The 13,321-nt window shown below is 32.2% G+C and overlaps 3 protein-coding genes across 4 annotated transcripts; 1 reads left to right on the top strand and 2 right to left on the bottom strand.

The window, feature by feature from the left end:
- Positions 1-1,601: 1,601 nt before the first annotated feature.
- LOC123699218 lies at positions 1,602-8,792 on the bottom strand. The gene is made up of 14 exons (XM_045646115.1): positions 8,533-8,792; positions 8,253-8,420; positions 7,432-7,764; positions 7,026-7,179; positions 6,528-6,685; positions 6,052-6,175; positions 5,853-5,974; positions 5,667-5,781; positions 5,147-5,329; positions 4,667-4,916; positions 3,761-3,982; positions 3,114-3,253; positions 2,576-2,806; positions 1,602-2,048 (listed from the first exon to the last, which is right to left on the bottom strand). The coding sequence occupies exons 1-14, from the start codon at positions 8,790-8,792 to the stop codon at positions 1,671-1,673; spliced, it is 2,838 nt and encodes a 945-aa protein (XP_045502071.1). The 3' UTR covers positions 1,602-1,670.
- Positions 8,793-9,021: 229 nt separating this feature from the next.
- On the top strand, positions 9,022-11,137 carry LOC123699026 (DET1- and DDB1-associated protein 1). 2 transcript variants are annotated; one of them, XM_045645881.1, is made up of 4 exons: positions 9,022-9,031; positions 9,580-9,718; positions 9,845-9,906; positions 10,354-11,137. In XM_045645881.1, the coding sequence occupies exons 1-4, from the start codon at positions 9,029-9,031 to the stop codon at positions 10,456-10,458; spliced, it is 309 nt and encodes a 102-aa protein (XP_045501837.1). In that variant the 5' UTR covers positions 9,022-9,028; the 3' UTR covers positions 10,459-11,137. The 2 variants fall into 2 exon arrangements, with proteins under 2 accessions (XP_045501837.1, XP_045501836.1); XM_045645880.1 differs by lacking the exon at positions 9,022-9,031 and adding an exon at positions 9,339-9,504.
- Positions 11,138-11,653: 516 nt separating this feature from the next.
- Positions 11,654-13,299, bottom strand: LOC123699208 (inactive selenide, water dikinase-like protein). The gene has a single exon (XM_045646106.1). The coding sequence runs from the start codon at positions 13,187-13,189 to the stop codon at positions 11,981-11,983; it is 1,209 nt and encodes a 402-aa protein (XP_045502062.1). The 5' UTR covers positions 13,190-13,299; the 3' UTR covers positions 11,654-11,980.
- Positions 13,300-13,321: the final 22 nt, after the last annotated feature.

The following is a 13,321-nucleotide window of genomic DNA, read 5'->3' as shown; positions in this document are numbered from 1 at the left end:
TTGTAGTGTAACAGCAATTACTGGCAACGTGTGATTAAATAATAACTTGTTTATGGCTAAACACACTTTCTTGTTTTCTTGGTTAATTATAAAATTCATGTATACATTATTTTTCTACTATCTGCTTCTCTGCCTAGGACCTAGGATAAAAGGAATTGAAACATAGCCTATATGCTGACCTAGTATAAAAATAATTAAAACATAGCCATTATGTGACTCAGGATGCATTATGATGAAATAATTTTTATAATCGGACCAGTAATTTTTGTGTGAAAGCATTACAAAAAAAAATACAAAATATATTTTACCTCATTACATTATACATAATTTCTAAATATACCGAAAAAAAATTACACACGACACAGTCATGCTATTTTAGAAATTATTTATTGGGCGAAATCTTCAAGTTCTTATGGATCTAAAGTTTACCATTCACACCATGACAAAGTTACGAAATACCACATATTTGCCCTTTGAATTGAAATGCCCATGATCGTTACGATAAATAAATTATAATCCATAGACCTTACTTTCATAATGATTTCTATTCAAGTCGGGCTCCAGAGCGCATATACACGCGTGAGCCTATAATTTCTCCCGGCTCTTTGAATGTAAAATGTATGGAAAGTGCCTCAGCAATAATTTTGGGCAGCCGATAAAATAGAAAGTCATAATTAATTATTACGTGGTCCTTGTTCGCGGCTTATATAACTATCAACAATATTTACATGGCAGATGCTAAATTGTAAAATTAATATTACTGTCCATACTGTAATGTTATTTGCTAAAGTGATTCTAGCTATCTTTTTTCGGATTTGCTAGTTCGAGCTAAAAATGTTGTAGGAGGAAAATTATTTCTTTGTACATATTTTGTTTTTTTTTTAATTAAAATTTTGGGTGAGAATGGTGGCATGACCCTTTTAGTTTGGTATCATTAAGGGACATCTTTTATAAGATTATATAATTAGCTCTTTAACTGTCTCTAAATTTTGTTATAAATTCTTTCCCTTATGAGGTGTGGGGCAGATGCATATTACATCTGTATCACATCAATTTCCGTCTCTACTGTGCCCTGCTACAATTTTGTTCCAGTGGGAACCGATCCCGGAACCTCTCGTTTCTACACTTACGCGTTAATCACTGTACCAAAGAAGCGGCCTACTTATATCATTCTTTAATTGTAGTCATAAACACAAATGTAACTTTAGCTAAGATGCATGTTACAAACGAAAAATAAATTAATGAACCGTCTTGTACTTGCCTTGATTAATTTATTACTCTGTGCTCGTAACACTAGGAAATGCGAAAAGCAATTTTCCTCACATTACTGACATTATCCAATCTTTACCGGAAACTGTAATTGCTCACTTCCGAACTATTTCGCGCTATATTATGTGCTTAAATTGCAATACAATAATTACATTTATTAGAAGAAATATTCATTTTAATAGTTTTTCAGGCATTCCAATACACGGATAAGAATTTTTATAATTGGGGTATATTTTTGGTGCCAAAATAATTCAATATTTTTGTCTGTATTATAATTTTTAGTGAAAGAAGATATTTAAAATAAAACCAAGATATACATATTATAATTGTAATTAAACCAATAAATTTTAATTGAAATTGTATGAAATGTATTTGAACAGAGGCAACAAAAGATCGATCGATCATTTTCTACTAGTACATTCCTCTAAAACCTCTGCAACAGTATTCAAGACGATATCCTTAGTTTCCTTATTATTTTCTTCACCCAAGGATTTCTTGACTAACACCATAGTACGAGTTATCAAACTGTACTTAGATATAAGAATCTTTCGATCTTGTCTATGCTTCTTTATAGCAATTTTGAGTAAAATTAGCCAATTTTTAAGAAAAGTTAGGAATTCTATAGACACGTCTTGCGCTAATTGGAATCTAATAAGGGTGTATATCCAGGGTTGGCAAGTGAGAAGTCCAACTAATTTTGGATCGTTTTTGTATACAATAGCGTGTTTAAATATAGAGCTTAAGGTCTTCCAACCCGCTGATGAACGATGCTCTGAGTCCTTAAAATATTGTTTACATGAAGAAGAATTATAGAAGAAATAAGATAAACATACAATGTTGTTGTTGTACATGTTATTTGATTTGGAAATAATGAAAATAACTTATTTGTGATGAGGCAATACATTGAATACAGAACAACAAGAAAATAGTGAAGTGAAGTTATAAGAATAGTTTGTGATTCCTTAGAAGACAATTTATCTTTATCATTCTATACTCAACAAAAATATATGGAATACTAGGTTTCCGCCCGCGGCTTCGCCCGCGCAGTCAAAGAAAAACCAGCATAGTTCCCGTTCCCGTGGGATTTTCGGGATTGCGTCATTTTCCCGGGATAAAAAGTAGCCTATGTCCTTTCTCAAGTATCAAAATATCTACATACCAAATTTCATGATAATTGGTTCAGTAGTTTAGGCGTGATTGAGTAACAGACAGACAGACTTACTTTCGCATTTATAATATTAGTATGGATAATTCATTAGTTTCTATTGAATTGCGAAAGTAATGTATACAATTATGAAATACTTACCCTATAACAAAGTATAATCTGTATTCTAAACATCAAAGCCCTCAACGCGTTACACTGCTGGTTCTGCGAAGGTATCTCCTCAATAGAGTACGTCAAAACCAGCGGTGTATGTACTCCAGAACTTAATACGGTATATATCAGTTGTAGTAAGGAGCTACCCCGATCACTGGAGCTATCTTGTTTAAGTGATCTTACTAGCATATCAGTTTTTACTTGTAAATGAGATTTTGCCTAGAAATAATAACACAAAAAAATATATGTAAAACTAAAGTATATGTTACAGCCAACTGGTTGAAACGTTGCGAGACTACCTTTTCTTAAATTATACTGCTGGATATCTTTCAAGTACTTAGTTCAAGTTATCAAGACTGAAGACTCTAGGCTTTTTATTAGGACAACTGATTTAGCCAGTTGGCTGCGACATATAAAATTATACAGAATATTTTAAAAAACACATGTAGCCCTTTTTTTGGATAGTTTAAATAGAGGCCGATGGGAATTCAATATTAATAGTGGAATTATTAAAGTAAAAACTTACTTGATAATTATTTTTATGGAAGTAATGGACAATATATGAGAGCAGCCGTAGCGCAGTACAGGCTACGTTCTCATCCGAACTGTTTATAGTTGTTAAAACTTTGGACAAGAAACCCGGCTTATTTGTGTATGTTAATAGCACTAAAAACCACAGTTAAATGGTATAAAAATATATACATATTTTATTAACTTGTGTATGGAAGTGAATCACACAAATTACGAAATTATTTAATTAAACTTTTTACATGAATAGTTAGTTACATAAAGTATCTTTAATTAATAATAGGCATGTGGAAATATCAACAATTAAATTTGAAATATGTAATTGAAATATTTCATAGCAATTTTTAACCGACTTCAAAAAAAGGAGGAGGTTTTTTTAATGTATGTACACCGATTACTCCGAGGTTTCTGAACCGAATTACGTGATTGTTTTTTTGTTCGATGCGGGATGGTGTCGAATTGGTCCCATAAAAATTTTATTCGGATAGGCCCAGTAGTTTTTATTTTATGAGCATTTTTGTCTGTATTTGTAAATGTTGCAAGTGCAAGTTTGAAGTCGGTTGTTTTTAACGCAGTTATCACTTGTCAGTTTTATATTAATTTAAAATATATGTACAAGTGGTTAAGGAAAACTAATTAACATACCCTTAGAATCATTTTGATCACTCGCAAATTGTAAAAGCAATAGACACAGTTTCAGACACACGTAATCATAATGAAACCTTATTTCCAAGTCACTAGAATTTTCTGGAACGTTCTTAGAATAAATCGTAGTTAATAGCACAGATATTTTCAAACACGCTCCTTGATCTAATTCCGATGGCAATAGATTAGTCGCTAAGTCGAGGAAATAGCAAATGTTTGTGTCTGAAAATTATTTTTGAATATAAATTGGTACTTTAAAATTCCGTAGTTTAATTGATTTATAAAAAAGCTTATAAAAATAATAGCAATGGATATGAAATAAATAGTTACAAGGTAATAAAAAAATGTGTGCGTGTACTAGTTTACAGTTTACACGCGTAAGAAGTGAAACTTCTTTATGACCTTATTTTTCAAAAAATAATTTAATATATGCAGCTTTACAGAAATACGTCGAATCACGTGTGGTAGGCATAAGAAAAAGATGGCGCGTAACGAAAAAATGTTACACTTCATTTTTTTCCAACCCCGATAAAGAAGTTTCACTTCTATAAAATAAATAATGAGTGAGTATACATTTAATGTGATCATTAAAGGAACTACATCTTTCTATCCTGTCATCGGAATCTAGACTTAGCTTCGTAGTCTAGATACCGGATATTAAAACACAGTTATAAATAAAAGTGGTTCTGCCATTCACGAAGAAAAGCAGTCCTTTCATTAGATGTGAAACTTGCTATTTTTTTCTGGCATTATTTATTATTAGTTATATTGAAGTAGGGATTAATGAATATTACCACTATTTTTAATGACGTTTGTTTACAAAAATCTGTATGCACCTAAAGTATTCACATTATTTCTTAACATAAAAGTTATTTTTATATTTTCTTTATTTCAACGTATACCTACCTATTGCATGTTCACAGTTTATCAAGGTCTTGGACAATACTCCAGGCAACATGGACCAAATGAGAACTCCGAATTCTTCCTTAAAACCCTCGTCCCCTTCTTCCAAACATGAGTTTAGAGATTTCATACAATTTGATACTATATCAGTATCTCTTATTTTAGTTAGAACATCGAGAAGTAGTTCCCAAACTAATGGTTCTTTTACAAGGTCTTCTGGTAGAGTCGTTTCCGTTTTTAACCATTGTGAAAGCTAGGAATAGTTAAATTTCAATAATGTTAACACAAACGATAAAAAACGTATTTTTTGGAAGATAATATATTTCTTATTGATTTTGATAAAATATTCCAAATTTTAAGATAGTTAATGCTGAATAAATGATGAGTCCAATAGTAAAAAGAAAATGTGGGTACATTGAAAAATAAACGTGGTATAAGGAAACATAACATTTCATTCCACTTTTACATATACGATATACTTACGACAATCATTCTAATATAATTCGGAATTCTCAAAGAAGTAAATGCCCAGAATAAAATAGCTGGATGATGGGTATAGTATACCGCAGGGTCTGGTTGTAGGAAACTCACGAGACGATCTGCGGCTTTCTCCAAATATACTCTTTCGTTTAGCGATTCTAAAGACCCGTTTGAAATTGTTGACATCTATACGGAAGTAATTATCAAATGAAATGTTAAATACTGGTAATTTGAACATAAAAAGCTGAATGTAAAAATTTCCACAAATTTTCATATTGTCGTAAAACATTTCCTCCCTACATAAAAGGCATCGAAAAACATTTAATTTTCTATCGGTTTTTTTTTATTAAATTAACAACAATTTAGGTATATTAACTTTTAAGATTTATAAATTTTTATAAAGAATAGAAAAAATTCGATCACGAGGCGGGACTCGACCCCCATCCTTTCGCGGCAATCTTGGGCGGATGCCTGACCAATTCGGCCACTTGTGTTAAGATTTAGTTATTAAAATATACATTACAGAAAAAACAAGCCAAATTGCTTTTATAATGTACGGGGGTGGTATAAAAGATTTTGGTAGACGCAAAATGTGTTCCACTAAATAAGGCAACAGAGGTGCCGTAGATTCTTCTGGACTAAAAGAAAATAAAACAAAATTAGAATAAAAAAAAAAATTAAACATGGACACAATAGTAATAGATATTACTTCTCTGTAGATTGGCTGTAGAAATAAATATAAATTAATAAACTGTAGGGTTGATTCTTTTGTAATTGAACGCCAATACTTTGGGGCTTTTCGATGCCATTTTGAAGTTCCACTAGACCCATCTAAAAAAATAAATAGTATTTTTTAAAGCAAATTGCGATATTTTAAAAAATACTTAGAATATGTGTTAGTTTCTTACTTGAATATCTTTAGCACACAATTCGTTTAAACCAGCCAAGTTAATAAATAAGTACTTTTCAGTAAGAACTTTTAAAAGCTCCCCTAGTATGAGTGTGCTTAGCTTACGCACTACTGCATCATTGCTGAAAGTTATGAAAAACAATTTTTTTTTATAAAATAATTAGTACAGCTGTAGGTACCCTATTTCTTTATGTCAATAAAGTTTTTATTTATTTCAGTTTATTCTTTGCTTTATTTTTGTTGGTTGTGTGCGAGTGATATTTGAATTTGAATTTGAATAGAAACGAATATAAAATATAAAAAAATTAGAATAGTAAAGCACTTATAGATGAAAAAATCATAGTCGGGTAACAATCTATGAAAATTTTCCAATTGATAACATCACTTGACACAATAACCTACTTACCTTATACTAGATGAATTCTTGATGAATTCAGAAATATCTACTACTTATTGGTAATTTTGCTAACTTACCGTTCTATTTGAATTTTAGGTAGTGCAGCCAAATATCCTTTAGATAGTAACACGTCGCTGAAATCTGAGAGCGCCTCAGAATCAGCTTCGTAATAGAAACTCAACAATAACTTTAGGAATGTACCATATTCTTCTGTTGCTATACTATTTATGTTGTCCTGATGACCAAATTTGAATCATTAATATGTAAGTAATTATTAGCTTACTTGCAGGTAAATAAACACATGAAATGTTTTGACTATAATTGATTTGAACAAATTTTACCGACGTTTTTGAAGAAATAGTGAAGACGTTAATTTATGAAAAATTGCATAAGTAATGTGAAAATAACAAGGGGTTTTAAACACTAGTTTGAAATCTATTTTTATCCATTTTTTATAATATATAAAATGATACCAACTATAATGAGAATATTATGAGAAAAAATAAGTCATCCTTCATACAATGTAGAGCTGCAGTCATGAAAGAATATACTAATATAATAAAATTTGTATTTACCTTAACAAATACAACCATTTCTGTTATAGCTTGATGAATAATAGCCCTTAATTCCAAAGCAATCTGTTTCAAAGTATCAAATTCGTTCTTATCAGTTAAAATTTGGCTCACAAAATCAGTTGGACTTTTCGATTGTTCGAACAATTTTATCAATCTATTGTACAAATGTAATATAAATAAATTTCCATAGAATGCACATATATACTTAAAAAAAGAGCGCGTGTGCCGAGCACACGTTTTAGAAGTGAAACTTCTTTGGCAAGATTCAAAGATCTTCGACTTACTCCATGACGTGACGGTATTGTCATGACGCGACCTTGTAATTTTACTCTAAACTCGCCTTAAGAAGTTTTACTTCAAAAATATGTGGGTAGTACGCAATATTTACCCCTTCTTTGGTACTTACCCTAAAGCATTAATAGCTATTTGACAGGTAACTATCAAAAACACTCCTATATCGCCATCTCCAAGTAAAACTTGATGATTTAAAGCTGATATTAACAATTCTAACCACTTCTTTACAATATCTATCAATTCTTTCGCTATACTACTCTGAATTAGTAAATCTTCAGGTTGGTAAGAAATTAACTCTTGCAGCACTAAAGCGCTGGATAAAATACTTTTGGAATTCGCGCTTATATTCACACGGGTTGATAAAATGTTAAAGGACGCTAAAAGCTGTTCTGTGTTGTAAGCGCTTTGGTGGGATAGAGGCGATGTGGTCTTATATTTTGCTATCCTGAAAATGTTATGTATCAAACATATAAAGAAAAAGCGGGTGTTATTCACAAACTGTTCTGACGTTAGTTAAGTAGAATAAACATTAAATTTTTCTAGTCTCCTCGATTTCGAGTTCTAGCAAATAGGATCGAATACCGTAAGATAATGTGGAATGTTTGGTGAATTATGGTACCTTATCGTAGACTTTATTATATCATAAGCAAATATGAGTTGAGATTGCCTTCGCGAAGTAAATGTTAATATTTATCGTAAAATAGCTTTCCACCCGCGGCATCGCCCGCGCAGTCAAAGAAAAACCCGCATAGTTCCCGTTCCCGTGGAATTTCCGGGATAAAACCTATCCTATGTCCTTCCTCGGGTATCAAAATATCTCCATACCAAATTTCATGCAAATTGGTTCAGTAGTTAAGGCGTGATTGAGTAACAAACAGACAGACAGAGTTACTTTCACATTTATAATATTAAAATAGTATGGATTAGTTTTACCCGGTGAATAAATCACATAAGAAATGCAAACAGGCATCTGTAGCATTAGGATTAATAGCACTGAAATGAGCTAATGCACGTAAAACCGCCGCCATTGCATGTGGCGCGTGTTCTTCCGAAAAGAATTGTTGCTCCGTCCATATTAGTCTCAAACATTGCAAGACGGATCTGAAATTGAAATAGATTTATGTAAAAAAATAGTCATATAATATTATATTATCCATAGCATTCGTCTTTTTCATTTGTATGTCCTACTTCAATATATTGTTTCTAGCTTTACCTGAATAAATTGAAATCCAAATTCGATGTAACTTCACATAAGAAAACCGTTATGTCGTTTTCAAGCAAATATTCCACCAAACGAGATCTCTCATTTGAATTTTTATCGTACTTGCTAATAACTTCGTTCAAATACCCGCAGGCTTTTGCTTGTGCGGCGGTATCTCGTGACGTCAACAGCCTTTTTATATCACACAAAGCATTTTGCTTACCACTTGGATTGTAAGTGCGGTTAAAATTAGAATGAACTAAGCTAAACATATTTATTTAACTACCTACGTATTTTATTCTTTTTAATATTTAGTTACTGAGTGTTACTGATATTTTGTTGGAATAACAAAGAAGAAAAAATTTAAATTTTTACCGCCGAATTCTAAACTTTTTTTTTAACCGACTTTTTTAAGATAATCGGCTACGCGACTTTTAAATCAAGTCATAATTTTATCACAAAATAACCACATAATGTTTTTCCTTCCTTTGTATTAAATAGGTTCGAAATGGTATGAATGTATTTAGATCGTTCCAACAAAATGAAATAAATATTTTTGAAGTGAAACTTCTTTATCGGGGTTGGAAAAAAATTTAGTGTAACATTTTTTCGTTACGCGTGACATTTTTCCGTTACGCGCCATCTTTTTCTTATTCCTACCACGCGTAATTCGACGTATTTCTGTAAAGTTGCATATAACAACTGATTACAATAAAATTTAGTTAATTTTGTTGGGGCATAAACTTTAAAGAAACACAATTTGTGTTGAACTGTGCTTTTTGTGAATCTATACACCTTCCCTATAGTTTATAGTCTGTAAAATATGGAAATGTCAATAAGTTGTCATTCTCACCTGGGTTGTTTCGATCTGGAAGTGCTGTGAATTTTTTATATTTTTCGACTGATATAACGTTGCAATTGCTTTTGCAATTCTTAATTCACTCATAAACATATCTAGACAATTCACAAAATAGGTTCGAAATGGTATGAATAAGAGATAACTTAAAATCATACGATTGTGTTGCGCACCATGTTCTTAACAAGTTACTTACTTTACAGTCGGTGATGGAATTCCTAAAAGACCTACCGTCCTACGACGAGCATAACTTTACGCTATTCAATACGGACCACGGTATTAGAAACTGTTCAAAGAGGCCTTCAATATACCTACCTACAAAAGATATACCTTCTGAACAAAGTTGAGTAAACGTATTTGATTCGTATCGATATTAAACTGTTCATGAAGTAGTTTTATGAATCATTGATTTAAAAATTTCTATATAATAACACTCAAAAAGATTCATTGAAACTTTTCTGATTTCAGTAATTGTAACAGAAAAAACAAACATATTATTAAGATATCTACATCAGCAATGGGAGAAAAAGGTAATTACTGAATACTTTTCAATAAATGAAAATCATTCTAAAGTTCAGGTAAGTTTATGTAGTTGAAATTATATGAATACAAAATAAGGGAGGTTATACACAGTGATAATGAGTAATGTGTGTATTCATACATTTAGTAGGAAACAAGGTTAGCATTAAAATGAGCTTTTAATATCATTTATACAATAATAACAAAATTAATAATGTTTAATACAAACATAACCTATTGAACTAGCATGGTCATTGGTCATATTTTGTAAGGAGATGCGTATTAAGGTGCTTCCATTTATTAACAAATAATGCTAGGTTTAACTACAAGCTTTTACAAAGTACGATAAAAAGCTATGACCACAATCTAAAGATAAAACATGGTAATAATAAAATGTCTAATAAAATTGATAACAGTTCATGTCTATAAATTAATGAAATTGTAACCTTTATTTTCAGAACAACAACACGTCTCCAAAGAAAAGGGATCAAAGTAACATTGAACAAAATGGTGACGAGAGGACCGCGCGCAAGAGACCACGGCTAAATTCTCCGCTAAACTGAAACTGTTATGGAACTGTAGTTTACTATTTGTGTTTTCCACACGCCACTCTTAAAGTGTATGCCCATTTTGTATACATATTTTTATATCACAATATTAGGTCAAATTATACTTTGATACTCAAAACACATTGGTTTTTTGTATTTTGGGAAACAGTGCCATTAGTACAAAATATATTGTATGACTTTGCTTTTATAAAATAATTAGTATTAAAATATATGTGTTGCGGTTTATGAACAATTACAAAATGATTTCTATTCATTCCTCATTGATTGTGGTGTTTAATAGTTCTAGAACAAGTTATGCAACTAGAAAACCACTCAAGTGTTCAATTACTTCAGCAGTATCAACTTTTATTGACATAGAGTTTCTATGCTAGTACAATATTTGCCTATAATAAATATTTGACATTGCAAATTATCAAATGTTGACACAATTTTAACTTCCAGTTATTCCAGATTCAGAGCTCAAAATTGTCTTTTTAGTTTAAATAGAACATTAAGCCGAAATTAGTTTAGCACTAAATAATTTTGTCAATTTCTTGTAATGTTAGTGTTGCTAGTTGACTAATTTAAGTTAAATTTACGGACAGTACTGAATTATATTGTAATACAGACTCCACATTACCTGCTTTATCTGTTAATCTCACTGATTACATACTGGAATATATTTAATATAAAACATGGTTGTTTTATTATTTCCATGTCAGGGTACATAATTGGCAGCTTTTTGCCCAAAATTAAGCACAGTGGAATATTGAGTTGTACATTGTGATGAAAATCACCTATATAATACACCAGTTCTATTAAAAACTGTGACCTGCACTCTTAAGCATTCTGCTTACTTTTTTTGCTATTATTTATAATGTAAAGTAGTTTGGTGTTAGATGAACATGTGTCAGTTTGTCATGAAAAATTGCCAATTAGATTTCGGAAGAATGAGCTTTACAAACCAGAATACGAAAATTATTGAAAACAGTAGTATGTATACTATAAACAGTATATTAATCTTAGCAAATGTTTTTAAAGCAAAATTTTATAAATTACATACTGAGTTAATTAATACTGGCTTTTGTGTAAAAATAATATCAATGATAATTTGGATCATTGCAATATTATTAATGATGAAAAATTTTATAGGAAAGAAAGGTAGTTATAGGAAAGGAAGGTCTTAACAATCTAGAAATAAAACAACACCTTAGAATCAAAATAACTTTATTCTAATCATTATACTTATTCCACAATTTGCAGATCTGCAAACAATTTACAAAACTTTATGGGTACCTATGTAATGGAATCCTCTTATTTTAATAATAGTAATTTCACTTAAAAATCTAAAACGCCAAGTCACTAAACAGAATTTACTAAAAGCATTTCTTAAGTCACATAATATGTTCATATCTAAATAACTAGATATACCAAAAGTAAACCCAAAATGCTGATTGTAATATCCAATTGAAAGAATTTTAATTAAACGATACATCCACTTTAAAATTATAATCATTGTCTCAATGTAGTTTTTATATTAATCCTTAGCAGGTACTTCAATCACTCGGGGCTTGTCAATGATTCGGGCCGTACGGTTTCCTTTCTCGACAATACCAATGATCCAAGCTTGATAGCCTTCCTGCTTTTCAATGTCTTTGCAATATGCTGCTGCTTGCTCTCTTGGTAAGCAGATAAGCAGTCCCCCAGAAGTCTCAGGAGCGTGCCCTTGCAACAACTGGAACATATTGCCGCAAGCTTTAGCAACAGCTGCCATTTTAGCGATCACTGGTAAGTTGTGAATAACGAATGACACTTCATTCTTTTGGTGCGATGCAAGGTTTTGCGCATGACCCAGGAGGCCAAATCCAGTGACATCAGTGGAGCCATGAGCATTGTATTTATGCATCAGTCTTGCTGCGATTCTATTCAGTCTGCTCATAGAATCCATTGCACGATGATAAGCTTTTCTTACGTCTTCTTCAGACACAACCAATTTAATCCTATTCCAACGCTCCGGTTGGTCAAGCCATTGGTGAGCATTCACAGCCACTTGCGTACCGAGCGGTTTAGTTAAAACGAGAACATCGCCCATAACAGCATTGTCCGGTACAATGTACTCATTAGGTTGACAGATAGTTGTCGCTACCCCTCCGATTGTGCACCATGGGTTAATAACAGTTTGTCCTCCAGTAACTGATGTACCAGCTTCTAGAGCGGAATCCTTAAAACCTCGCATAATTAATGGAATCACAACATCACGCTCCTTTTCAGTCATTTTAGTCGATACGCCCAATAGCATTAGCATATTGTCACATTCAGTAACTCCCATAGCATACAAATCGCTCAAAACATTTGCGCACGCTATTTTTCCCATCATATAGGGATCATCCACGAGAGGATAGAAAAAGTCAGTTGTTTGCACTAAACAGAGTCCCCCGTGTCGGAGCGGTGTAACAGAACAATCCAAGCCGATGCCGATGCGCGGGATCGCCACATGCATAAATTGATCCTGGTCCTGCTGAGAATAATCTTGCTGTAACGATTCGACAAGTTTGGACAGTACATCTTGAGGTACTTTACAGCTTCTTCCCTTTAAATCGGCAAATCTTGTCAATCTAAAACTGGCTTCCAAGTCGTGGGCCACAGGGTCGAATGGCCGACGAAGCGCCAAGGCATTAGGGTTACCGGTCATTTCCAACTGGGCTGCAGCCAGCGAATCCTGTGCCACACTCGTCTGATACGACATTATTAATAACAATAACAAACTATCTTTACGTTTCTTGAGCTAAAACAATAGAAATCCCCGAAACCAGACACGCCGCCAAGTGACGCTTGCAAAATGGCGTCTCTTTTACACCCATAAATTGAAGCGCGAATT

Source organism: Colias croceus, chromosome 17, assembly GCF_905220415.1.
Source record: "Colias croceus chromosome 17, ilColCroc2.1".
In the NCBI taxonomy this organism is placed as follows: Eukaryota; Metazoa; Arthropoda; class Insecta; order Lepidoptera; family Pieridae; genus Colias; species Colias croceus.
Note: the sequence above shows the minus strand (reverse complement) of the source record. Positions and strands in the feature narration are given on the sequence as shown.

What these genes read in the sequence shown, in the direction of transcription:
- LOC123699218 (XM_045646115.1), bottom strand. Translation starts at nt 8,792, where the DNA reads ATGTTTAGCTTAGTTCATTCTAATTTTAACCGCACTTACAATCCAAGT. An exon ending in AAATGGTTGTATTTGTTAAG is followed by an intron (nt 6,686 to 7,025) that starts GTAAATACAAAT and finishes TTTGGTCATCAG; the next exon opens with GACAACATAAATAGTATAGC. An exon ending in CCTAAAATTCAAATAGAACG is followed by an intron (nt 6,176 to 6,527) that starts GTAAGTTAGCAA and finishes CATAACTTTCAG; the next exon opens with CAATGATGCAGTAGTGCGTA.
- LOC123699026 (XM_045645881.1), top strand. An exon ending in AGATATACCTTCTGAACAAA is followed by an intron (nt 9,719 to 9,844) that starts GTTGAGTAAACG and finishes TTCTGATTTCAG; the next exon opens with TAATTGTAACAGAAAAAACA. An exon ending in ATCAGCAATGGGAGAAAAAG is followed by an intron (nt 9,907 to 10,353) that starts GTAATTACTGAA and finishes CTTTATTTTCAG; the next exon opens with AACAACAACACGTCTCCAAA.
- LOC123699208 (XM_045646106.1), bottom strand. Translation starts at nt 13,189, where the DNA reads ATGTCGTATCAGACGAGTGTGGCACAGGATTCGCTGGCTGCAGCCCAG.